Raw genomic sequence first — 27,800 nt, 5'->3', positions numbered from 1 at the left:
AATAAATAAAATCTTTAAAAAAAATAACAGAAGGATAAAAGGGGAGAGGTTGATTCTGGATAGATTAGGAAAAGCCTTAAGAGAAATAACTCAAAATTTGGAAGACAGGGCACCTGAGTGGCTCAGTAGTTGAGCCTCCACCTTTGGCTCAGGTCCTGATCCTGGGGTTCTGGAGTGAGTCCCACAACAGGCTCCTTGCAGGGAGCCTGCTTCTCCCTCTATGTCTCTATCTCTCTCTGTGTCTCTCATGAATAAATAAAATCTTTTGAAAAAATTTTGGAAGATAAAAGCTTTGGGGGGTGAGGTGTCCTTTCAATTCATACCTGGGTACTTTTTACACAACCACCAGAAGTTTATTCAGTCCTCCAGGAGAATGTGCCCAAGCTATTTATAACTTCATTAGAGCCTAGAAAATGTGAAGTGATACACTAACTTGGAGATTTATGTCCAATAGAAAAAACAACTCCAAAGGTTCTATTTCCTTGCCCCCACCAGTCTGTTGGTTTAAATCTAACCTAACAGTCTTACTCTGGTTCTTTTCTTGTTTTTATGCCAGTAAGTACCTAACTCTTCAAACGTCCTTAGAATCAATTTTACCAGGGATCCCTGGGTGGCTCAGCGGTTTAGCATCTACCTTCGGCCCAGGGTGTGATCCAGAGTCCCCGGATCGAGTCCCACATCAGGCTCCCTGCATGCAGCCTGCTTCTCCCTCTGCCTGTGTCTCTGCCTCTCTTTCTCTCTCTTTCTGTGTCTCTCATGAATAACCAGATAAAATCTTTATTAAAAAAATCAATTTTACCATCTCATTCATCTTCTCAACGTGTTAAATGAATCTTTAACCCATGGTCAAAGAAAGAAAGAGAAGAAAAAAGGAGAGGAGAGGAGAGGAGAAGAGAAGAGGAGAAAAGGACGAAGGGAGGGAAGAAAAAGATAAATGTCATGAAAAAAATGGCAGAATAACTGTTTTATACCAAGAGAATAAAGGGACAGATAACTAAGGGCAATGCACAAGCCTGATTGCTTTCTGGTTCATAAACAACAGTTTGGTGCAACTGGGGAAAAGCAGAATGTGGTCATGGACATGGTCACAGTCAAATGGAATTACTGACCATTCTCCTACGAGTGATAACAACACATGTTGACGTTGGAGGATGCCTACCCTGAAGACTCATATGGTGACGTATTTAGGGATGTCATGACACCTGCAACTTATTTTCATATGATTCCATTTTATAAGATTAGAAAGACTCATGTTAAAATGAGTATGTTAAATGTCAACTACTGTTCAATCTAAATGGAGCAGATACAGTGTTTACTGAATTCCTCCTGGAATGCTTCTGTAGGTTTAGAGTTTTTCTTCACAAGCAAAAGAGCCTATGTGATGGCTGGTGACCATCCTTCAGATCTTGTCATAAATGGCCACCAGCTCAGAAGCACCCCCTGCCCTGCCCACTGGAGCCAGAACAAGGCCCTGTCATTCTCTCCCAGTGTCAGTGTCCATTTGCTTCCAGAACTAATCACATTTGTAATTACATGATTATATGATTAAGATGCATTTTCCTCAAGGGACAATGAAACCTCTCAGAGAGGGGACTCCGGTGGTCTCTTCACCACCAAAGGCCAATGAAATACATGCCACCTCTCTTCTTCCCTCCTATCCATCCACCCACCCAAGCACTTCTGGTGTTTCGCCCTGGGAATAAAGATGAACAAAGTCCCTGCCCTGGCATCACTCACAACCAGCAAGCTAATAACTGCTCTACTACAGGAGAGCTTAAGAAATCCCCCAGGTTTCCAGAGCCCCCAGAGGCAGTTGATCGGCCGGTGGGGTTACCTCTGGCCTTCTGGAAGCAGTTCCTGGAGCCATAGAGGGCTAACCCTGTATAGCTCTGTTCTCACAGATGAGTGGGTTCTCAGCTCTCCACACCTCCTACAACACCTAAGACCACACACACGTTAGAAATCAGCCAACCTCAGCCCACAGTCTCACCAAATTTAAATACCAGAGAGATATGCGTTAAGCATGTGTTAACTACGCATTAAAATACGCTTACCAAAACCAGCTGCCTATCTCTTCTGGCAGATTGTAGCCTGCAAGTGACTTTAACGGGTTTCATTTGCATTATTTTAGAATTGAGGACCACTCACAAAGTTTTAACTATATATTATACCATGTGATAACAGGTTGACTTTTACTAAATTTTGAAACTTAAAGCAAAAATCAGAAGTTAACAGAGCCTTTTCTCCATCTCAGTGTGGCTTTAGATCTCATATCCACCTCATTCACCAGTAAAGAGCCCTTCCTCCTGAAGTTTTTGGAGTTAACCAGAGTTCATTCCCAGGCTTCTTGTATCTCTACCAGCACAGGGCATTTGCTTATTTGATTAATCTATAACATTGTCTTTACCCTCTGAGGTCAAGGAGGTAAGACTAATTCATTTGTTCAATGCAGCATTCTAGCAGATGCTGACAAACCCAACCCTGCTCAAGATCACTGGATCTCATGGGGATCAAAAGGTCACTGAAGAAAGAACTTCCCAGTCCTGGGGACTGGTTAAGTAAATCATGCTATACAGAAGACCACAACTTAGTAAAAAAGATCATGAAAGAATATTTAAGGACATGGGAAAATGCCTATGTTCTCATAAAAACAGGAAGAAAAACATCTACAAAGTAGTATGTTTTGAATTCTGACACTCATTCATCCACTTAACAAACATGTATTAACCACCCACTAAAACTTGGCACTGTTCCAGGCCCCAGAGATAAAGCAATCATCGAGCAAACAAGCCCCAAACCTTGTTCTCTGTAAATCTGTAGTCTAGCAGGGGTTGAGAGGCAGGCAGTGACAAACAACTGAGCAAGAACTTAAGACAGGAAATACCAGAGTCCTGTGACAGTAAGAACCAATACAGGTGTGCTGGGTGGTCATTCAGGCAGAGAGGGCAGGGAAGATGTCTCAGCTCAGAACACCATCTTAGAGGGAGCACTAAGCTAAGACCCTGTGAGTCCCATTTAGCCTTAATGATGCCAAGAGGTAGGGACCGGGCTAGGCTGAGTGATGGCCCCCACATAAAGCCGTGTCAGAATCCCCAGGACCTGTGAATGTTACCTTCTATGACAGAAGGGACTTGCAGATGTGATTAAGGTGATGGGGAGATTATCCTGGATTATCAAAATGACCGCATGCGTCCTGACGTGGTAGATGCAGAGGGAGATGGGACTACGGAAGGGAACACCACATGTCCACAGTGACAGACGTTGGGGTGAGGCAGCCACAGGCCAAGGAATGCCAGCAGCCTCCAGAAGCTGGAAAGGAAAGAAGAGACTCTCCCCTAGAGCTTCTAGAAAGACTAGCCTTGCCAACACCTTGATTTTAGCCTGGAAGATGCATTTCAGACTTCTGACCTCCAAAGCTATAGGATAATAAATGTGCGCAGTTTCAAGCCAAGTCTCTGACACTTTGTTATAGCAGCCCCATGACACTAACTCAGGCAGTGTCAGCATCACCCACTCCCCAGCCTCCTTATCACCAGACACAGCCCCTGAAGCTCTGAGTGGCCTCTTAGGGTAGGCAGCAGATGGCAAGGCAGGATCTGAACCCAGGTCGTTGGACTCCAGAGCCTCTTACTGCCAACTACTCTGATGTGCTGCCTCTGAACTAAGGTTTCAATTTCCTACAACAGTGCTCCTTTCACGGGCCTTAGGCCACATTAGCGATGGGACACTGGTGTAAGACCAAGGAACAAATGCAGTACTTGCCTATGACTTCCGGGAACATCATGGGTAGATTTTAGCGCCAATGCCAAGGCCCCATCCAAAGTGCTTCCATACTGACGAAGATGTTTTTTAATTTTTTTTCTTTTTTTTTTAAATTTATGATAGTCACACAGAGAGAGAGAGAGGGAGGCAGAGACACAGGCAGAGGGAGAAGCAGGCTCCATGCACTGGGAGCCTGACATGGGATTCGATCCCGGGTCTCCAGGATCGCGCCCTGGGCCAAAGGCAGGCGCCAAACCACTGCGCCACCCAGGGATCCTGATGTTTTTTAAAAAGTAACACTCGGAGTTCAAGCTAGACAAGCCGCTCACAAGGAATGTGGAAACTGCCTCGCCCCCTCCACAATCTGAGGTCTCTGAGTCCTATACAGCCATCTGTGAAGAAGCACAGTGCACTGGGCTCTGTACTCTACACGGGACACCTAAAACAAGTCAGGACATCTAAGGTGGGTCAGTTGGTTAAGTGTCTGCCTTTGGCTCAGGTCATGATTCCAGGGTCCTGGGATCGAATCCAGCATCAGGCTCCCTGTTTGGTGGGGAATCTGGTTCTCACATTCCCTCTGCCCCTTGCCCTGCTTGTATGCTCTCTCTCTCTCACTCTCAAATAAATAAATGAAATCTTAAAAAAATAAAAATAAAACAAGTCATTCAGACCTGGGCCCATCGGCCTCTGCAAAAGGCTAGAGGAGGGATCCCTGGGTGGTGCAGCGGTTTGGCGCCTGCCTTTGGCCCAGGGCGCGATCCTGGAGACCCGGGATCGAATCCCACATCGGGCTCTCGGTGCATGGAGCCTGCTTCTCCCTCTGCCTGTGTCTCTGCCTCTCGCTCTCTCTCTGTGACTATCATAAATAAATAAAAATTAAAAAAAAAAAAAAAGGCTAGAGGAAGTGTCTCTCATGCTGCTCCAACAGAGTTTGAGAGATTACAAAATACTTGGAAAAAAAAAAAAACCTCAGTATTCCACTGGGAATTAGATCAATGAAAGAGCATCGTTCTTTGGTCATCACTGTTTTCATATCGACACATTAAACTACCTGGAGAAGGGCAAAAGTATTTGAAAGCTCCCAAGGGCCATCCACCCATCTGGGTCTTTCTAGGAAGCTACCCTCCATTCAGCTGGTACCATGAAAGGCATCTTTCTGGTTCCAGTTACATGACAGGCAGCAGACTGCAGACACTATTGCCAGAGCCCAAGGTCGGTGGGAAACTGGCTTCAGGATATGGGCAGTGTTCTCCAGCTAATAGCTTACCGCATCTTCGAGTTGGTTACTTGTTCCAATTTTCTGAGTACCTGGCATGTGCATACCAACTCACATGGCCTCTGATTCTGTAATAACTGTATTTATGTAGGTGAAACTTGTATGTATGTAGTCTGGGAGGGTGGGCACTACCTGTCAGAGACTCCCACCAAGAGGGGCTAGGAAGTCCTGGGGTGAAGACGGCATTCCTGTTTTACTCTACCTACCATCGATCATTTGGGTTTTTCATAAATTATTTTTATAATTTGGAAAAAAAATCTTTTAAGCCATTTCAGATGGAATCCAAGGCTGATTTTGCCAAATGCAATTTCCAAACCACACCAAACATTCCAGCAGCAAAGCTTTTCTTTTTTCTTTCTTTTTTTTTTTTTTAATTCACCCACAAGAGCAAAGGTATAGTAACCACGAGGGAAGACCAGAAGAAGAGAAGCCACTGACCATTATTGAGCTCCCACTGGACGCCAGCTGCTGTCTGAGGAGTGCCCCACACTTCATCCTACTTGACCCTCACAAGCACAGGCAAGGTGTACGTGACCTTTGCAAAGGAGGAAACCAAAGATTGAGAAGAAGTCAATGGCCCAGGGCCACACACCCGACTGTGGATGATAGAGCCGAGACCAGACTCAGGACCCCCACATCCCAGTCAGAGTTCTCTCTGTGGTCCCACTGCCTTTCCAAACCCCAGACCTCTGACCCCTGCCTCTCAGAGGTCCCCATGAAGATCTGTGGGAGAACTAACGCATGGGTTCCTTTTCCCGAATCCCTCTCTCTTCCTTGGAGCCACATGGGTAGACAGACGGAGAATTTATCACTTCCACATTAGGAAAAGTAAGCAAACCGTAAGAGGCACTATGTGCTGGCATTTCAGTTTATATTGGTGAAAGGCACTTGAATTAAAAAGAGCTGTACTTCTCAGAATAAATTAACCATTACCACAATAGTGGGAGACAATATATCTGAAGAATAAATACAAAAGTCCAATTAAATGACCATGCCATTTCCCTTGCAGAACCTTCCCATCGCTTCCTCTTTCCCCTCTCATCCAGAAAGGTATACAAGTTTGATAAATAATTAACCTGCTGCTTCTCTAAAACCCAAATGAAGGGGGACTGAATGTCTTTGAGATCATCTCCTAAGAGACTTACCCTCCACCAAAATGTCCCTGTGGCATACAACATGCCACCTAGCACCTTCACAAGCCCAAACTTGCAGAACAGTTCAGCTTCCGACACACGAATGCCACAGCTGTTGAATGTATCCCCCTTTGCTCTGGCCACAGGGAAGCTCAATGTCAAACCTGTAGTGTGCCTCTGAAGTTACAGGAGACATCATGGGTTCTATTTTGGGACACGTACTCACCCTTGGCTTCATCTTGCCATCCTGTCCCCAAAATTCCTCAAATTTTTTCTCTATCATTCTGCACACATTTTTAATATTTTTAACGGTTTCTTCTTTTAAAAGATTTTTAATTTTTTTTTACATAATCTCTACACCTGATATGGAGTTTGAAGGTACAACCTTAAGATCAAGAGTTGCATGCTCTACCAACTGAGCCAGCCAGGCGCCCCCTGCACACATTTTAAAAAAATATTTTTTAGAGTAGATCTGCACACAGAACAAAATTCACAAGGTACAAAAGAGCATACAAAGAAAGTAAGTCACCCTCCTCCCGATCTAGTTCAAACCTAGTTCGTTGCCCTCTCCTAAGCAAGTCTATCATGATCAGCCTACATCCCTTCCAGATAGAGTCTCTGCTCTACAAAGATATGTATATATCTTTATTCATATAGAACACACTATAATAATGGTTATTTGCTTTGCTTTTTAAGATATGCACTTTACCTCACTTCAGGATTTAACCAATTCCCTACATTCGGTTTGCTTCCAACCTCTTGTGCTGCAATCAATACCCTTATGCAACCATCATTTTAATTACATACTGATTCATCTCTAGGATGAATCCCTAGAAATGAAAGCGTGGATCAAAGGTGCCCTGATTGATTCAGCCACTGTTCCTTATTTTTTTTAATTAAAAGTTAGGGCAGCCCAGATGGCTCAGCGGTTTAGCGCGGCCTTTGGCCCAGGGCGTGATCCTGGAGACCCGGGATCAAGTCCCACATCGGGCTCCCTGCATGGAGCCTGCTTCTCCCTCTGCCTGTGTCTCTGCCTCTCTCTGTCTCTCTCTCTCTCTGTCTGTCTCTCATGAATAAATAAATCTTAAAAATTAATTAATTAAAACAGCTTTTTGATGCACATAGTTCTAGAACTTTCTTCCAGCCACCACCATCACAAATACGCAGAGCAATTCTAGCATCCCCAAAACTACCTCCCTGCCACTCACACCCTACACCAAGCCTGGCACCAACTGTCTTTTCAAGTGTGTCACACACATGGAATCGTATAGCCTGTCAACTTTTTGAGTATAGATTCCTACACTCAGATAATATCCCTGAGACTCATCCAAGGTTGTCAGTATGATGGATTACACCAACTGATTTTCAAATGCTAAATCAGCCTTGCATTCCTGGCAAAAACACCACTTAGTTGTGGTGTATTGCCTTTTTTTTTTTCTTTTTACGTATTAATGGATTCAACTTGTTAACACTGCGTTGAGGATTATGTGTGTCTTCATTAGGGATAGTGGTCTGCAGTCTGCTTTTTTTTGTACTGCCCTTGTCTAGCTTTGATATCAGGATGATACAGGCCTCATAAAATGTGTCGGGAGATAGTGTCTCCTCTAAAATTGGTTGCTATTTTTCTTTAAATACTGGTAGAACTCACCAGTGACACTCCTTGGGCTTAGAGATTTCTTTTTTTGGAAGGTTTTTCACTACAATTTCCATTTCTTTAATAATTAGAGGATGATTCAGGTCATCTATTCATCTTGGGTGAGTTTTGGTGACGTGATTTTCAAAGAAATGGACCATTTCATCTAAATTATCAAATTTATGAATGTGGAGTTATCCATGACATTCTCATTATCGTTTTAATTTCTGCAGGGTCTGTGGTGCTATTGCCTTTTTCACTTGTCTTATTGATAATTTGGTTCACGTCTCTTTTCGTCAGTTTTGCTAGAGTTTGATCAATTTTGTTCATCATTTCAGAGACCCAGCTTTTGGTTTCACTATTATTTTTCCACTTTCAGTTTCATTGATCTCTGCTCTTATGTTTATTATTTCCCTCCTTTTGCTTGCTTTGGGTTTATTTGCTCCTTTTACAGTTTTTAAAGTAGAAAATCAGATTATTGACTGGAGAACTTTGTTATTTTCCAACATTAGCACTTTAATGCTATAAATTTCCTTCTAAGCATTTTATTCCATAAATTTTATGTTCTATTTTAATTCAGTTCAAAATATTTTCTTTCTCTGTGACCTCCTCATTGTCCCATGATTTATTTAGAAGTATGTTGCTTATTTAATTTCCAAGTTTTGGGGGTAAATTCTTGCTTTCTTTGTGTCACAGTTTTATGATCTAATTTCACTGTGGTTAGAGAACCTATTTTGTATAATTTTATTCCTTCCAACTTTGTAGTTTCTAACACAGGTAATGATCTATCTTGGTGAATGTTGTGTGCATGCTTGTCAAGAACGTGTGCTGTGCTCTTGTGGGAGGCCAGAGGGTTCTCCAAACATCAGTCTAGCTGACTGATGGGTCAGTCCTTCTGTGTCCTGGCACAGTCTATGGATCACTGTCTAGAAAGTCAACACTCTGTAGTAACTGTAGATTTGGGCACTTGTTTCACACCGGCCATCTTTAGCTTCATGCATTCTGTAGCTGTTATGGGTATACACGCATTCAAAGTCATTCTGTCTTCATTGGGTAATGTCTTGGCTCATCCTTGGGAACTTCTCTTGCTCTAAAGTCTACTTTTTCTTTTTCTTTTTTTTAAGATTTTATTTGACAGAAAGAGGGAGAGAATACAAGCAGGAGGGGTGGCAGGGAGAGGCAGAGGGAGAAGGAGGCTCTTTGCTGAGCAGGGAGTCCAATCCAGGACTTGATCCCAGGACCCTGAGATCATGACCTGAGCTGAAGGCAGATGCTTAACCAGCTCCAACCCCTCAGGTACCCCTGAAGTCTACTTTTCCTTATGCTACTCTACTCCATCCTCATTCTGATTAGTGCTTCTATGGTATAGCTTTTCCCATCCTTTAATTTTACCTATATATTTGACATTTGAAGTGGGTTTCTTTTAGACAACACATATATGGGTTTTCTTAATTTTTTTCACCCGTTCTGACAATCTGTCAGCTTTAGGCATTCAGACAGAATTCGTGTGTTCAGACCATTTCTATTAATATAATTATTGATGTGTTTCAGTTTACCATCTTCTCTGTTTTATGGTTTTCCTTCCCCTATTTCCTCTTTCCTGCCTTGATTTCATTTTTTAACTCTTTTTCGACTTTCATTTGAATTGTTTTGTTTTTTATTCTTTCTTCACATACTTTGGAGGTTGATCTAGGGATTATAACGTATATTTAATTTTTTTACAATCTTACCATCACATCTCTTTATGTGACATCTACAGACCCTGACAACCCAGACGACGTTTTAGTGTTTGCTTTCAGTGGAATCTGTGGTAAAGAGCTCACTAGGAGAAGGGCAGTTTCTTTATCTACCTAGACCCTCATTGTTCTGCTGTTTTTCCTTCTGAATATTCCAAGTCTCCCTTGGGTATAACGATCCTTCCATCTGAAAAACTTCCTTTAGCAACTTACTTACTTAGATCTGCTAGCCACAAATTTTTGCACTTTTCCTTCATCTGAAAGCACTTTATTTCACATTCACCCCTGCACAGTATTTGTGACTCTTTTCTTCCAGAATTTTAAACATGGGATTCTGATATGAAAAATTAGTCCCTCAAATTGTTGCTCCCCACTAATGCATTTCCTCTGCCTGCTTAGAAGATATTTTTTGTATTTATTTCCAGCAATTTGATTTTGATGTGTCTGGGCATAGGCTTCTGTGGATTCCTCATGTGGAGGAATCTGTGGATTCCTTCTGTGGAGTTCACTAAGCCCCCCTCTCCAAATCTGTAGGTTTAGATCTTTTGTCAGATTTAAGACATATCCAGCCACTATTTAGCCCAGTATGTTTTTTTCTATACCACGTCTCCTCTCCTTCTGAAACCCCAACAGCACAAATGTTAGACCTGTTAATATTGTCTCACCCACCCCTAAGGCTCTGTCCATTTTTTTCCTCTAATCTTTTTGCTCTGTATTTTCAGATGGAATCATTTCTATGGATTTCTCTTTTCCTTTTTTTTTTTTTTAAGATTTTATTTATTTATTCATGAGAGTCAGTGAGAGAGAGAGGCAGAGACATAGGCAGAGGAAGGAGCAGGCTCCATGCAAAGAGCTCGATGAGCTCAGGATCACGCCCTGGGCCAAAGGCAGGTGCTAAACCACCGAGCCACCCAGGCGTCCCTCTATGGATCTATCTCAATGTTCGTATACTCTTTTCACTATAATCTTCATTCTGCTCCTGAGCCTATCCAGTTAGCTTTTTATTGTTGTTATTTTTCATTAAAAAGTTCTTCGTAGGGGCTCCTGAGTGACTCAGTCATTTGTCTGACTCTACTTCAGCTCAGATCATGATCTCAGGGTCCTGGGATCGAGCCCTGCATCAGGCCCTGTGCTGGGCATGGAGCCTGCTTGAGATTCTCTCTCTCCCTCTGCCCCTCTTATCCCACTCTCTCTTTAAAAAAAAAAAAAAAAATCCATGTAGTTCCTCCTTATAGTTTTCTAATTCTTTGCTGAGACTTTCTACCTTCCTATGTCAAGAACTCCCCCCCACCCCTTATTTACTGGAGCATTTTTATAATGGCTGGTTTAGAGTCTTAGCTAGATAATTCTAACATTTGTGTTATCTTGGTACCAGTGTTTGTTAATTGTCCTTTCCTATGGAAGTTACGATTTTCCTAGTATGTTTGAGTGGCATTATAGTCTATCTTGACCGTTGTGTTATAAGACTCTGGGTCTTGCTCAAACCTTTTGGAGAATGATATTTTTGTTTTAATAGGCAATTGACCTGGCTAGATTTCAGCCCCATGTTCCAACTAGCCTTCTGTGGGTTATGGCTCGAAAGCCAATTGACATTTCAAAGCCTTCACAGCACCTATTGACTATACCCCCCATGTGCACCGCTCAGGGCCAACATTGGATCCAGGTGCTGGTCTATTCCTGAATTTCAGTTCTCAAGTCTACAGTTGCTAGTTAGGGTCACATCCGTGTACCCACAACTTGGGAGTTAGCCCAGGAGTTCATAATAACCTTAAAGGTCACTTTCCTGAGCTCGTCCTCTCCACATTCTCCAGAACTTGCAGATTCCCTGGGCCACCCCTTTTCTGGTCCTCTACCCAAGACACACACCTTCCATAACCTTAGGCCAAGTGGCAGGAGGAGAGAGAACAGGACATCAGGGATCTGCCCCACTTTCCTGGGAATAAACCTCCTCTAATCAGCTCCCCTTCCTGAAGAGTTTCTCCTGCTGGCCTGTTTCTGCTTCCAGGAGATTGCATGAGGGCTGGGGCGTGAGAAAACAGAGAAAAGAAAAATATGAAAAGTAGGCTTTTGGCATCCTCTCTGAGGGTGAGAGTACCCACTCCTGATCCAGAACTAGAAAGCCTTTCCTAGAGCTCAGTCCACACTGACACCCATCTCTAGGTTTTAGGCTACATCGAGTTTGGGCTGGAGAATATGAGGGGAAAAATGGTAAAGTCAATCATTCCAGCAGTACGTTGAACTGCGGTTTCTTCCCCAATCCACCCGTTATTGTTTGCTTTTCAGAAGGCTCAAAACACTACTCGATGTGTTGTTGGGTTCCAGTTTTACAGCTGTATTCATCGGGAAGACATGTTAGAGTATGCTTACTCCTGGACCAGAACTGGGACTTGTTCTGTTTTATAAACCGGTTCAAATCTATTTTCCAAAGGTATAAGGGATGATGAAAAGGAAGAAAGTTTTCTCATTCCTACCTGCAGGTTTTAGATTACCTGCAGGCCCATCACCAGTCAGTCACCTGCACTGACCATCTGGGCTTGTTTTTTCTGCAGTTTATGATGATTTATACTCTTCTGACTAGCCAGACTTCTCAGAACCCAGAGGTGAAGAGAATGAGTATCACTTTAAGCTGGTCTGGATATGCCGCCTTCTGAGATTCTCTCTGACTGGAAATTCCAGAAAGCCATCCAAGATATTCCAGGTTACAGAAACCCAAATACAGGGCAGCCCAGGTGGCTCAGCGGTTTAGCGCCACCTTCAGCCCAGGGTGTGATCCTGGAGACCCGGGATAGAGTCCCGCGTCAGGCCCCCTGCATGGAGCCTGCTTCTCCCTCTGCCTGTGTGTGTCTCTCTCTCTGTGTCTCTCATGAATAAATAAATAAATAAAATCTTAAAAAAAAAAAAAACCCAAATACATGTACATTCCTTTACTCACATAACATGTTTTATCTAGGACACTGATGCCTGCAAGCCTGTACTCCCTATGGTGATCCTTGCCTATCAGTAGCTACCTTGGAGCCCAAACAGGACACTTCCTGAATGCCTTGAGTCTATGTACTAGTGTTATGTCTAAAAGATTCAAAAACTCTGCTCTAAAGCATCCCCAAATGTGTGCAGCCCTGAGCTCCTCCAACATCTATTCAAATTACAAAGACCCGGGATCCCTGGGTGGCGCAGCGGTTTGGTGGCGCCTGCCTTTGGCCCGGGGCGCGATCCTGGAGACCTGGGATCGAGTCCCACGTTGGGCTCCCAGTTCATGGAGCCTGCTTCTCCCTCTGCCTGTGTCTCTGCCCCTCTCTCTCTCTCTCTCTCTGTGACTATCATAAATAAATAAATAAATAAATAAATAAATAAATAAGTAAAATATTAAAAAAAAATTACAAAGACCCATTTTTTTACCTTTTAAGTGGTCTTTTCTTCAAAAAATAAAAAGATTGTACATGGGAAAATTATTGAAAGGAAAAATACCAAAATGCAAACAGTATTTATTCGGGGCAATAAGACACCACGTATTTTCTTTTTCTTCATTTCCTAACGTCCTCTACATCTTCTACAAATTAATATAACCAGGATAATAGGTATTGCTAATTTATCTTTACAAATGCACTCCCCATTTCCAATAATTCGAGCGATTTAGGGACAGTAAGCCACAACTACCTCATGCCAGGCTATGGTAGTGAGATCTTTTAATAAGATTTCACCCACACAACTTCATTGGAGCATCAAAATTCCCTAGCAAGTCACTGCTTCTCAAACCTGGCTGCACTTCAAAGTCATCAACAGAACTCAAACATAAACAAAACGCCAGTCAGACTGGAAGGAGGATGTGAGAAGACAAAAGTCAAGAACAACTCTCAAGTTTGAGACCTGAAACAGAAGGCTAAGTCTACCACTTTCCAAAATGGGGAAAGGTGCAAAGGGAACCAGCCCAACGTAACAGAAAAAAACACCAGTGAGACAGGAAGCACTGTCAGACATCCAGTGGGGCCCCCCACTGGGAACAAATGTGGGGGTGCAGTATTTAAAGCCTCCAGTCTAGCTGAGGTCTCCTAGAGGGTGACCTGAGACAGAGAAGCACCTGGGAGGCACTCTAAAATCTAAAGGGCACCCAGCAGGGGAGCGTATGGTGACCTGGAAGTCAAGGTCAGAAAGGCTCCCCAGGAGCAGAAGAGAGGTTGAGAAGACAAAGGCTGATGAATGACACTCGGACCTAGGAACCAGCTGTCACTTGAAAACCCAGTGGTGCAGAAACTCTAGGATGGCTGCGTGCCACTCTTCTTCACAAGGCTTATCATAGCTGCAATTAGCTATAGAGTTATTTTGCTTAAATCTGTCTTTCCCTGATCTACCGTTAAGTTCCAATGAAGACTTACAGGCATGTAAGTCTTGCCCTTCATTGTAATCCCAGGATGGACCCCAACAGTGGCTCAAGTTTGTGGAACAAAGGACTGTGGAATCTAAGAAGGAAGGGTCCTCTTTATTCACAAGGCAAAGGGCACACTGCCCAGATGGACCAATACAAATCGGATGATAGGAGACCTGAAAGCAGCAGTCTTCAAATACCTTCTCCCAGTCTTGACTCCTAGGGCCTCTCCAGTTCACCAGCAATGACTACAATGTGTATCTGGTGTATTCCAGACCTTTTATTTAACCCACTCTGGACAAAGATGGCTATTTCCTCCCCAATATCCAAGATTCCCTTCTCCAGTAGCAGCGTTTCTGAAACATGAGCACACATTACCCATACGTGGAGCATTTGCGAGAACACGGTCTGCTGTGCCTCCAGCTGTGCAGCTTCTTTAGTAGGTCTGGGGTGAGGCCTAAGAACCTGTGTCTCTAACAAACTCCCACATGGTAATGTTATCAGTCCAGGGACCATACTCTCAGGACCACTGCTTTAGTGTGATTCTCATAACTATCCTTGGTCATTTTTGTTTCCCCCTACTTAGAAAATCTCTCTGAAATAATGTAAGCTGAGAGAAAATCACTTACTTTTCAAAACTTCTATGAAATTTGAAAATATAACTGAAAGTAACATCACAACATTTCCTAAAAATGGCGACCATGTATATATAAGGCTCAAGTGGAAAGACTGGCCGAGTGACAAGGAAGTCAGATGTGCACCGGAGTCCCCTGGGCAAACTGGAAGTAGCATCTGCCACTTGCTGGACAGATTTCTTAATTGTCGTGATAGCTCCTTCCTTGAGTACTAACTCTGGACCACAGGCTGTGTTAAACATCGGAGGAAAATATTTCACATACATTATCTCTTAATGTATAACAATTCAGACAGTAGGACTCCTAATGCCCATTTTGCCAAGGAGTAAACTGGCCCAAAATCATACAAATAAGGAGAAATGAAGCTGGAAAGTCAGTGCAAGTCTGCAAGGCCAACAATCTTGGCTGGTTTGCACAACTGTCCCCTCGGCTCCACCACGGGCTCCTTGAGGCAAGCCGATTCAACCACAAGACCTGGCCACAGCAAGGTGCAGTGTTTGTTGAACATGCAGGTGAAGGGATCTGTGGAGGCCTCAGGCTCATTCTCTCACACTGTTTTCCACTTCCTGTGGTTCAAGGCGGACTTGTCACAATAATTACAGCAAATGCTTTCCAGCATTTACAACATTCAGGACTGTTCTGAGCACATGATATATGTTCATACATGTAATCCTCACCGCCCCCCCCCCCCCGCCCTCCGCCCCAAGGCTGGCACTGCTATTCTCCAGATTCTAGGGAGGAAGGAAATGAGGCTCAGAAGGTTGTGTGACTTGGCCACACAGAGGAGCCATGGCAGAGCTGGGATACAAACTGCCAGTGTGACTCCAAAGTCCATGCTTTTAAATCACTATGTGATGCTGCTTCTCTCAAGTAATGTTTTATTACTTTTATTCCCATTCCAAAGGAACGGGAAAAGGAACTAGAGTTTCTTAAACCCTTACTTATGCTTCAGCTCTAACTGAAGTTATCACCATTTGGGATCACAGGCCCCGGCAGTCAGCCATGGCTCTGAGCTCTCTCAAGGGTGTGAGTGAGCTGACATCTGTGGCAGCCGCCAGCTCCAGCCTGATGCTCAGGAGCTGCCTCACAGAGGCAGGTCCCTGGCCCTGGATACCTCAGGGGCCTTGGCAGACCAGGGAGGGAGGCATGGGATGAGAGATCAGAGGGCCAGAGACACAAAGCATGAGCAAATAGGACACAGGCAAGATCATATGACTCATGCAGGTACAATTACATCCTTTATTATTGATGGTTGAAGCCAGATGGTCCTCTTCTCTGCAATATTGTGTTACCACATAATTAGTGGACCTAGTCATTTCAGTTCACAAAAATCCTTTAGGTTCAAGAACATGATCCATGTTCACCTTTATAAAAAAAAAAGGGGGGGGGGGATCCCTGGGTGGCGCAGTGGTTTAGCGCCTGCCTTTGGCCCAGGGTGCGATCCTGGAGACCCGGGATCAAGTCCCATGTCGGGCTCCCGGTGCATGGAGCCTGCTTCTCCCTCTGCCTATGTCTCTGCCTCTCTCTCTCTATCATAAATAAATTAAAAAAAAAAAAAGGTATGACAAAGGTAATAAAGAAATTCAAGCACCATGCAAGTGATATTAAGAGTCATGTGAAAATCTAGTATAATGATTACTTTTTTCAAAGTGTGGATTTCTTTAAAAATTCTTTAACAGCTTGGCTCTTTAGTTTTTAAGAAATTTATAGCTGAGCTTTGCATACAAACTCATCACCTTTTAATTGTATGCTACTGCAATAGTAGCCTACACAATAAGTGGTTCAAATTCAAAATATAACAATCTATAAAAACAAATTCCAACACTAATGTACTTTTTGAGTCTCCTGGGCCCAGACAACAGCTATGGGGAATGTTGGACAACATTCAGAATACCATTAGTTTGCCAAGGCAGAAAAACATGAAATGGGACAGATCCACCATGCTGTTCAAGCCAGACCCCTAGCATGTGCTCACCGCCTCACCACACACACTGCACCCACATATCCAACATGTCTAGAACTCAAAGGGGCTATCCTCTGCAACCCACAGCAACTGTATCACCTGGCCAGACCCCACTTTACTCCTCTGGACTAGTCCAACAGTCACATTCTTGCCAAGGGGACTGCTCAATCCTTACATAAGTAAAACTCTCCAGGAGTTCCTCCAAGCCTTCAGGTCAGAGACAGGTTCCAGGCCCAGCACATCACCCAGGCCCCATGAATGGCCCCTCCCACTGCTCCCTGGGCTCGTGCTGCACACTGCCCCCTGGGCTCGTGCTGCACACTGCCCCCTCAGCACAGGTGGCTATCACTTTCTCCTGCCCCTTCCTTGCACAGGGACAGAGGAGCAGTGAGGGCCCTGGGGTAGGTTCCAGCTGTGCACAAGTCACTCAGCCTGTGTCATCTTTGGTAAAATGAGGACGATAATAGTACCTTCTTTAGAAGGCTGTTACAAGCTTTAAATGAACTAGAAACCCAAGTGCCGACTCACTTGAAACTGGCACAGAGTAATCACTGAGTTCATGATCCCCTGTGGTTATTATCTTTGCCACACCTGTGAACTCAACCTTGCGTGCAGCCTGGCCCAGCAGGCCCTGCCCCCAACCACACACACCTGTAGGGCTCCTTTCCCTACCTGCCTTAGAATCCTCTCCTTACCAGGGGGGCCCTCTGGAGCAAGGTACTGTGGTCGGTTCTCTAAGCCCAGCACCACACGGGAGGCCTGGCACTTAGTAGGTCCTCAAAAGTATTCACTGAACAACTGTCAATGAATACAAAACAGAGGCTGAAGGAATCAGCCTGCTGGAGGGCATTGTCATGGCACTGGGCCAAGAGCAATCTGTGAGGATGGCTAGGGCTCAGAGCCCAGGGGAGAATGCAGGTGGGAACTGGGCTTCCGAGGCCACAGATCCCCCTGGCCTCACTAAGTCTATGCATAAGCCTTCTATGAAAAACTAAGCACATGCCTCCAGCTATTGGCATCACTCCATGCATGGGGAGCGAGACAGCCCAGTGGTGATGATAACATCGGAGCTGCCTGACCTCTGAACCTCATGCCCTGCCCCCCATGGACAAGTGGGAAGCTTCTGAGCCCGCAAGGGGAAGGGAGACATACCACAGCCAGGGTGAACAATGGCCCTTGCATTCCTGGCCAAATCAGCACTGGAAGGATTAAGCTCCAGGAAACCCATGGTATCAGAGAGGGAGAGTGCTTTAATAAGGAACACAATTAATAAAAATGTGACAATAAACACATTTGCAACTATTATTGGAAAAACTGATTAAGTGAAGTTACAAAGATCTGAAGCCAGCTCTCTCCTGTACATATGCGGTGAGCTAAAAGAAATGGAAAAGGTTAAAGTCATCAACTTTCTCAAGGAAGGCTTAAATTTTAAGAACTTGGCATGCAGATCAACATAGTTTTCCAATCTCAAAGCCTCCACAAAGGTCATTTTTGCAAGATTCACAAATATATGCTGCATAGCATATTTCTGTGTTTTTGTATCTCGTATACCTTTTGTATTTTCTTTGAATCTTTCTGAGCATTCTCTCGAAGTGGTACTTTTCCAAATAACTTCCATCCCAAGTCATTTTGTTTGTCAAGTCTTGCATTCTGTTTTCTAGCAAGCAAATTCCTATAGGAAGAAAATAAGAGGGTTAGGGAACTTCTGGGTATTCGTAGAAGCACCAGGACTGCCGAGTCACTCTCTAATGAAAACAAGTGGACTTTCCTCTGAGAGAACAATGTGATGAACCACAAGCTTTAATTCTTCAGACCTGATTTTCATATAAGACACAGAGGATAAGCCCCTAAACCACAAATAAAATTTTTGTTGTTCAGCTGTAGCATGTACAAAGTCTACAATTCAGAGTAAGGAAATACTTTATATTACAACAAAGTATTTCAGGAAAAGTGAGCTTTAAAGACAGACCGAACTGAATTGAACTCTGACCCAACCACTCACTAGCTGTGTAACTTTGACCAGTACATTTACTTTTCTGAGCCTTAGTTTATGTTTAATAAGGGTCTTTGTAGGAATTAAAATTACAGATACACAATCTGTTTAAAAAATAAGAGTTGCTGGGGTGCCTGGGGGCGCTCAGTCCCTTGAGCATCCAACTCTTGATTTCGGCTCAGGTCATGATTTCAGGGTCGTTGGCCCTGAGCCCCATATTAGGCTCTACACTCAGCACAGAGGCTGCTTGAGATTCTCTCTCCGTCTCTCCCCTCACTGCTGTTCTCTAAATAAAAAAATAAATAAAATCTTAAAAAGTTATTTTAATAACCTCTAGTTCAGTTTAAGTTATCTATACGGTAAAAATCTACATAAGCTATTTATAAAGAGTCTCCGCATACCATGAAATGAAAGCTACTCAGGAGATAAGTCACGAGGTCTTCCTTCCCAATAACATGTAAACAAAGGTCCCAAATAACACAAATAAATCCCAAATGGTAGAACAAAATAAACTACACTTTGGAATGTATGTGTTGGTGCTTGCATTAAAAACAAATGGTTTCCAGGGCTCATTGGAAAGTATAAAATGAACCCACAGCATCTCCTCTGCTAGAAAGTAAGAAAGTGCTCAAAAAAATATGAGGACATGCTTAAAGGAAACAGTAGCCAGCTCGAAACAAGGACTCCCACTGGCTAAATCTAGAACAATCTAACCATCAAAAGAAATAAGGAGGGAAAGGGATTATAATCCATTGAATGAAAGAAAAATCCAAGAGCCCATACAGATACGAGCAGACACAAATAAACAGAGGAGGGAAAGCTTTAGAATGCAGCCTAACAAGCCCTGGAAGACAAATGGAGGTAGGAAAAGACCAGTGGACACTCAACCAAGTAGGTGACAGCTGGATGAGGAAGAGAATTTGCACATAGTTTGAAAGCACCTCCCACAAATTCCTTATTACAAAGGTAAACCTCCTTGGGCAAGTGCTCAGAGTTGAGATTCTCTATCCCTGCTCAAAACAGGCAGTCAGTCTTATTTCCTCAGAGTTGGCACAGTACATCCATGGCAGCTACAGGTAGATGGACTGTCACAGAAGATTCCTGAAAAACTGATGAAATGTGAACACAGACCATGGACTTGGAAAGAACACGAGATTAATGTTAAATATCCTGATCTTGGTAACTGAACAGTGACTATGTAAGGGAATGCCTTTGTTCTTAGGAAAAATATACTGATATTTCCAACTGGCTCTTCTAATGCTTCAAAGAAATATACTTAAATACTTATTTGCTTCCATGGTATACATACCACAGTCACAGAACAGATAAAACACATAAAGTGAGACATAAACTGGGTAAAAAATACACAGAAGTTCCTTGTGTTTTTCTTGCAACTTTTCAATGCATTTGAAATCCTATCGAAATAAAGTTAGAAAAACTTTCAAAAAGGGAAACAGTTTCATTGTATTTTTCCTTTCTCTTCTGTTGTGATTATAATAGAATCCATTTCAGAGCCCAAGGCGATTCAAGCACCTCACAAGCACCTTTGTGAGAAGTAAACTCAGAGCTGTGCCCAGGCCCAACCTGCTTAACATCTACAACTTAGCCATTGGTGGAAGACATGCAGCTCAACCCTAACTAAAGCCAGAGGTGCCCAGAAGGGTACTAAAGGCTTGGGCATCCAGAATTCAGTTCACTGACAGTCTACGTTGGCTAAAGATGCATTGCCTATGGGGAAGGCAACTGGGCTTAAGGGACAAGAGGTGAGGACCCCAGCTGCATCTGGAAGGGGTGGGGCCCAGGGTGAGGAGCACACCTCCTGGTTAACTCCGACCCTGTTCTGGAGAACCACGAGTGGCAGGGTGGGGGGCCTAGAGGGGTCAGGAATGGAACAGAGAGGCGCACAGAAGAGACTGGGTGATCTGTGAGCCGGGAGACAGAGTGGAACTCAGTGCTAGTCACAGAAACAGCCAGCGGGAAAAGCAGCAGGAGAAACAGAAGCCTTGCATTTCCATCCCTGCTGAGTACTTGTGAGTCCGTACAGATACAGTGCAGACAGCACTCATTAAAGATCGTGACACAGGACAGGCCATGACTTTGGAAAGGCTTGTTAAAGGTATCCATGGTGGTACTATTTGTTGTGGAGAGTAGTCCTGAATGGACAGAAAGTCTCCAGCCTCTGGCTTCCCTTCCAGGTTGGTGGGTCACTGGAAGATTGACATGAAGCTGGCTTCAGGGCCCAGGATGCCAGGTAGAGCCAAGCAACTGCCTCTGCCCATCCCGTGCCCCAACCCCACTTCCAAGGCCAGTGCATGGATGGCGCAGGGAGAGCCCAGCAGCCCTGAGCCCATTACAAGCCTTCATGAGCCTCGCCCCAGGAGTACCCCACAGGTAGGAAGCTCTCACAACAACCCACCAGGTGCATTCATTCAGGGCCTCAACTATACTTAACAAAACAAGGAATCTTATCTGCTCAGAAACCGTCTCTCCTCAGGTTAGCGCCAAAGCTCTCACCTGATTTGGCAAGGGTCTGGCCCCACTGCCCAGCCCTCCTCCCTGTGTCTTTCTGGGTCTGCAGACAGCCGGTCACACCCCACATATGCGTATCCCTCCCTTTCTTCAGGTGTCTCTCAGGCATAGGACCATGATCCATCAAGCCCTGGGCCCCTGAAGAACTCCCACTGCATCTGCCACAATGCTCCAGAAATCTTTCCTCCATATAGGGGGCAGGACCATCTTCTGAAAGCACAGACAGATTGCACCAGCCCTGTCCCCCAAATCCCCTCCACGGCTTCCACCTGTTTATGGCACCAGTGCTGATCCCCCTACCCTCAATGTTCTCCTGAAAGAGGAGACATGAGTGCTGACCTCACAGATGTGTTTCGAGGGTCAAACAAGGCTAAGGACCTCACAGGCCTGGCCCGCTGCCTCATGCACACACTCGGTTCACGGGAACAGTTAATGTTGTCCCATCACCACGCGGGGGCTTCTCCACTAGGGGACTGACCACCTGATCCTCCACCTAATCCCCTTCAGCTGAGCCAGCACTCTGCACCCTGAAGGCATCAGAGGGACCTGGGGATAGAGGCCAGGTTTATGGGAACGGTGGGCTCAAGGAAGGTGACCCAGTAGGCACTGGCCCCACCAGGGATCTGATGATAAGGCCTATCCGGATGCATTTTACATCAATGCTCAAGAGGCCTTGGGAAACACACTTTGGGGTGGTTGATGACTAAGCCACACCCAATGTCAAGGATAAAGAATAATCCTCAGAGCCTGAGGGAGGCAAAGACCCTTGGGCAGGAAAAAGGAGTCAGGGTTTCACTGGGGTCCTTACCCCTGGCTTGCAAAATAATTCTTTTCAATAGGTAACAACTCAGAGGAAGAGCTATGGGAAAAAACAACAAAGTAATGCTAAAAATAATGGTGTGTTCATTTCTGCCCAGCAGCTCTCTTGTGAGCTGTGGGGCACCATGCCACAGGTAAAGTGCATCGTCAGAATCACAGTAAGATCAGGCATGGACGCATTCAACTACATGCGTTTAATGGGACAAAATGGCCCATCAGCACCTGGTCCTCACCAAGAACAGTCGAGCAGGGTTTTTGCACAGACCCTGGCCACAGCTCCCTTGCTTCCACCTCTTCCACACTGTGAGCCACAGGCTTGTCCAGTTCACCCCTAGAGGCAGGAAGGACAAGGGGCAAAGCAGGGTTGAGTGAGGAAACCTCAACACCCCTTGCCTCCTGACAAAAGGTCAGGCCTGCACCGCCCAGGACAGGGCCACCAGCCACATGTGCTGCCGAACACAGAAAAAATATGCCAGTCACCTTGCTGAAATATGCCCACTAGAACAAAATGGTTTGGGCTTTTTAAAAATATTTTATTTATTTGAGAGAGAGCGTACGAGAGAGAAAGAAAAAGAGAGAGAGAGAGAGAGCAGGGGGAGAAGCAGGGAGCCTGCCGTGACCTGAGCCAAAGGCAGACGCTTAACCGACTGAGCCACCCAGATGTCTCTAAAACAAATCGTTTAAAATGCCACAAAAAGGGGAACCTAGGTGGCTCAGCAGTTGAGCGTCTGCCTTTGGCTCAGAGCATGATTCTGGAGTCCTGAGATTGGGTCCTGCATTGGGCTTCCTACATGGAGCCTGCTTCTCCCTCTGCCTGTGTCTCTGCCTCTCTCTCTGTGTCTCTCATGAATAAATTTTTTTTTTAAAAAAGTCACAAAAAGATTGAAAAAAACCCAAGGGTTCATGACACATCCATATGCAGCATTAAGAAGGGTCGGGGCACTTTTTTGAAAGACTATGGAGCTACCTGTTATCAAAGGAAAAAAGCAAGGTGTATACCAGGTAGAGCATGTCATGCAAGACGTGCATCTGCCTGCCTGTACAGGCACAACCTACTGCTGGGAGAAGACAGAAACGTTATTTCCTGCTTCTGCAATGTTTACTGGGTAGCACAGGGCACAAAGGAAATTTTTCACCATATATTCCATTGTACTTTTTGGATTCTGTACCATGCAAATGTATGACCTATTGAAAAAACTTAATATAAAAGCCATCGCTGAATTAGGAATTTCTGCCAATAAGAAATGAAGTGAGGGATACCTGACCAGCTCAGTCAGCGGTGCGTGACTTGATCTTAGGGTTGTGAGTGCAAGCCTCATATTGGGCATAGAGATTACTTTAAAAATATAAATAAATTGAGGTACCAGGTGGCGCAGTCAGTTGAGCATCTGACTCTTGGCTTCAGCTCAGGTCATGATCTCAGGGTCATGAGATCAAGCCCCACATCAGACTCCATGCTCAGAGTGGTGTCTGTTTCAGATTCTCTTTCCCTCTGCCTCTGTTCCTCCTCCTGCTCTCTCTCAAACAAATCTTAAATAAATAAAGTGCTTCAGCATCACCCCTACCCCCATCTTTCAAATCAGTAAGACTTCATCAAACCCCAAAACAGCGCCTGGTTTTTCTAAAAGTCTCTAACAACACCAGGTGACAAGTTCCAGGAGCCCCTGTTGTGTTGGGTAGAAAATGCCTTAACAAGCAAAAAGCTGGCTGAAGAGAAAATGAAAATGTTCAGTGATGCTCTACTGGTATTAAAAAATTAAACCTTTTGGGAGAGAGAAGTGAAAACCTATGGAGAGCCACACCTGTGAGGGCAACCGGTTGCTCGGCCCACCCGACTTATACAACAGCTCTGTTGGGGTTAGTGCCTGCCCACACTGTGCTTCAGAGCCCCAGGCACTGAGCTGGAAGCAGTGGCCATGTGAGACTGGGGACAGTGTCCCAAGATAAATGACCTTCGAGTTGGGCAAGTTCCCAAGATCATCCACCAGGGACTCAAACCTGGGCCTTCCAGGCCTCCCCAGCACAGGTCCACCTCCTCCCATACAAATGAGGATGGCAGGCCCCACACTCGAGAGGAGCACAGAGCCAGCACTGTGGTTTAACAAGGCAGTGCAAACATGTCCCTGTCCACTCCCAAGCCTACAAGCAAGCAAAGCTGCAAGGACAAGGTTGGGGGATGGGGGGAGGAATGTGAAAGAATGGTAAAAAGACAGCGATGATCAAGTGGCCCCAGGCTGACCTGCTGTCCCATCACATCACCATAGCTACCCTTGCTCCAGCAACCACAGGCAGAGGCAGAACGGCAGCCTTCCCACTGAGAGGCTCCCAAACGTTCTGAACTCCTACAGTTCTAATTAGGGCTTCCCATCCTATCCTCTATCCATCACGGAAGCAGCAGCTGCCCGGAGCCTCATGTTCTCCATCTGTAAATGGAGATGACAAATCTACCTGCACCCACTGTGAAGATTCAATGAAAGAGCACCGAAACCATCAGGGCAGGTGTGTGTGCAGGGGCCATGCTCCACCTGGTCCCTCCACTGTTCACACTCCAGTATACATGCCATTGCAGCAGGCCCCCCAACTGTCTGCAGGGCCAGATCCAGTCGTTTTAGGGAACCTTAAAGCTTATTCACTTTGGGGAATCCTCAAAAATGAAAATGATGTTTAATTATGAAAACAAAGTTAGGCACAATTCCAACATTGATGTTTTGGCTTTTGAAACTAAAACCATGTGCTTCCACACAATGACACTCCAGGAAGGACTTCTACCCAAAGTTCCAGCTCTCCGTTTTTTGACAAGAGACAGTAGAGTCCAAGGACGGACCCCTTTTCTTCTTAAAATGGTGTGGGTTTGAGGTTGTTACTTTCATCCCGTCCCCACTAACTTAACTCTCAGACGTTACTGAAGTCAAAATAAGGTGATTCCAGAAGCAATCTAAAATTCTAGCTGACAACAAAAGATTAGGTACTGGATCTGGGTCCCTATGCTAGGATATTTCAAAGCACCTGAAGTATGTGCTGAGGGTAGCACTTAGAGCAAGCACCCTACATAGAGCTAGCACTCCAATGTATCTCAAATTAAGAATTATCAACTTGGGGCAGTCCGGGTGGCTCAGAGGTTTAGTGCTGCCTGATTCAGCCCAAGGCCTGGTCCTGGAGACCTGGGATCGAGTCCCACGTCGAGCTCCCTGTGTGGAGCCTGTTTCTCCCTCTGCCTGTGTCTCTGCTTCTCTCTGTTCGTCTCTCATGAATAAATAAATAAATCTTAAAAAAAAAAAAAAAAAGAATTATCAACTTGTTACTTTATGTGCTTTCATCACCAGAATGTAATGTGTATGTGAATCCTGTCTTCTATTTACTGCAGGGCCTCTAGCATCTAGAACAGTTCTTGGCATTTAAAGGAAAACACATTTATTTAATGCATGCTTTTTGGAGGAATTTTCAGAAAGATCACATGAGAATTATTCCTGTACATTTAAAAAAGAGGAAGCCAGGATTCAGAGAGGTTGGGGTATCCCACCCAGAGAAAAAGAACCAAGACCTGGGCCCAAGGACCCAGGGCTGCTACCTGGCAGCTGGCAGCACCGTCCCAGAAGGCAGAGGGCAGCTGGAGTGGAAGGACGCAATCCTCCCTGACCCGGTAGAGCAGGTTCCACAAGACACAGGCATTCATCAGGGATTTCTCAAAACTTCTTGGAATCTTGGAATATAAACCCCCAAAGTCCTCCTCCTTCAACACCATACATTGGAACCCTTACTTGTAATTTAGTAATAGTTTCCTGGGGATTCTCGCTCTTTCCCTCCTTTGTCTAATTAACAAACAAGACATTCCAAAGTCATTCCGAAGTCATCAGAAATACACTAAAACATGTAGCATTCAGTTCCGAGTGGAACAGATGGGCATCTTTTCCACTGTTCTCTGAGCCAAAGCCACCTTTCACAGAGCACCTGCCAGCTGCCTTGTACTGCATCAGGCACTTCCCATGTGTTCTATGTGAGAGATGAAACTTAGCACAGGAGTTCTTGCTGCTGTGTCATCACACGAAAGCACCACCCGGGCCTGAACCCTACCAAAAGGGTGTTAGAGTCGACACTGCACAGATGGGAAACTGAGTCTTGGTGAGGTTAAGGAATTTGCTCCTTTGCTCCTGAAGGGACATTAAATCCTGGCACTCCTCTGGGGAAGAGAAAGCAAAAATCTTGAATGATTTCTCTAAAGGCTATTTTCTTAGGTATTTCTTTTCAGATCTCCACCCCTCAGAAAGTGGCACACTCCACTGCCATACACATTGACACCAGGCTTCTGACTCTGCTCTGAAAACCCCAGAGGAAAAGGCTAGCCCACTCAGCTGTCACAGAAACACAAAACCGCATTCTACAAAGCCGGCCTCCTGCATGACAAAACCCCCTCTCCTACAGGGAACATGAGGCAAGTAAGACACACACTGAGATGTTATTACAGATGTTATTACAGCAGGCTCCAAATTCCTACTTCTACACACAATTAGAAGTACTCAAGAGGGACGCCTGGGTGCCTCAGCCTTAGGCTCAGGTCATGATCTCAGGGTCCTGGGATGGGGTCGGACTCCTTGCTAGCAGGGAGTCTGCTTCTCCCTCTGCCTCTGCCCCTCCGCCCCTGGTTCTCTCTAATAAATAAAATCTTAAAAATATAAGTATCCAAGAGCTAGAAATACTTGGTGTCTCCCTTCCTTCAGATATTACCCAAGTAGCAACTGATGCTAAAAAGTTGATCCCTAAAAATAGAGGAAACAGTCAGCACAAGGGAGCACAGTGAGCATCAGATACCATATGTATAAAAGCACAGGCCCCAAGAGCTCCCGGTACATGCAGACCCTCGCTGGAGACACGGGACCACTCCCAGTGTAAACTGAGGAATATCCAAAAAAACAACTCTACCCCAAGGAGGCAGAAGATTGCTGAACCATACTAAAACATACACACATAGCAAAAACCAAGCTCCAGTGAGGTTTCCAATTACAAAACCAAGAAAGGCAAGGCTGCAACCACAAACCTGCCCATCATTTGACAAACCTGTCCATTAACAGGAACGCAGGGGAGACAGCCATGGTGTCTCCTGTAGCCACACAGCTCTGAAAGGCCAGCCCCAGAAGTACAGGCTCTCCCTGTGCCACATTCTTGGCGCTGGAGCCACAGGCCCGGGGAGGCACCACAGGCACCCTACAGGCCCTGCTCCACACAGTCCCAAAGGTTAGGGCACGCAGGAGGGGCGGCCCAGCTGGAAAGGCAAGGGGTGGGGCAGGGAGGGTTCTGACTCCTAACTAGTCACACGGAGGGAGGAGGGCAGGCAGCCAGGGAAGCACAGCCTGTGTGACCCGGTTCCGGGTTCCCAGCACGGCCCTTCCCCCGCATCTCCGCACAGACCTAGAGCCACACCTTGCCAGCCAGGGTGGGCTAACTAGCCACGAAACCCACAGGCACTTCTGACGGAAGAATGAAGCAAAATCCCATTTGGAGCAACGTCTCCTGCACGCCAGACATGGCACTTTGGGAAGAAGCAATCAAGTATTTATGAGTCCAGACACTGTCACATAAATCCCTGGCAAAAACTTGCATTACAACCATCACTGGAGGGGATCCCTGGGTGGCTCAGCGGTTTGGTGCCTGCCTTTGGCCCAGGGCGTGATCCTGGGGTCCCGGGATCGAGTCCTGCGTCGGGCTCCGGGCATGGAGCCTGCTTCTCCCTCTGCCTGTGTCTCTGCCTCTCTCTCTATGTCTATCATGAATAAAAATAAATAAATCTTTAAAAAAAAAAAAAAAAGAACCATCACTGGAGGATTCTCTCACCTTCATGACTTCAAATACCGTTAAATAGAAAAAAGGGCAAGATCTAACTAACAACTTCAAGGTCAACAAAAATGACCTAATGTAAACCCACAAGAAGTTCCTATAGGTCGGCTCTCCCTTAGGGCGTCACTAGGG

At 45.1% G+C, this 27,800-nt stretch overlaps 1 protein-coding gene across 14 annotated transcripts in view; it reads right to left on the bottom strand.

Annotated features, from left to right (window-relative positions):
* Window positions 1–27,800, bottom strand: part of TBC1D14 (TBC1 domain family member 14) — a 109,453-nt gene that overhangs the window by 43,046 nt on the left and 38,607 nt on the right. For 10 of the 14 annotated variants that reach the window (XM_025999766.2, XM_072737557.1, XM_072737561.1 and 7 more), the window contains one exon: window positions 18,050–18,170. The exons of 2 other annotated variants lie outside the window; for them this stretch is intronic. In XM_025999766.2, coding sequence (XP_025855551.1) covers window positions 18,050–18,170 — 121 coding nt within the window. Of the gene's footprint in view, window positions 1–18,049; window positions 18,171–25,407; window positions 25,871–26,891; window positions 27,108–27,800 lie in introns of those variants that run through there. 2 more of the 14 variants (XM_025999775.2, XM_072737562.1) reach the window with 2 other exon arrangements.

This window comes from Vulpes vulpes, chromosome 14 (assembly GCF_048418805.1).
Source record: "Vulpes vulpes isolate BD-2025 chromosome 14, VulVul3, whole genome shotgun sequence".
Classification (NCBI taxonomy): domain Eukaryota; kingdom Metazoa; phylum Chordata; class Mammalia; order Carnivora; family Canidae; genus Vulpes; species Vulpes vulpes.
The sequence above is the reverse complement of the archived record's forward strand: the minus strand, read 5'-3'. Positions and strand labels throughout refer to the sequence as shown.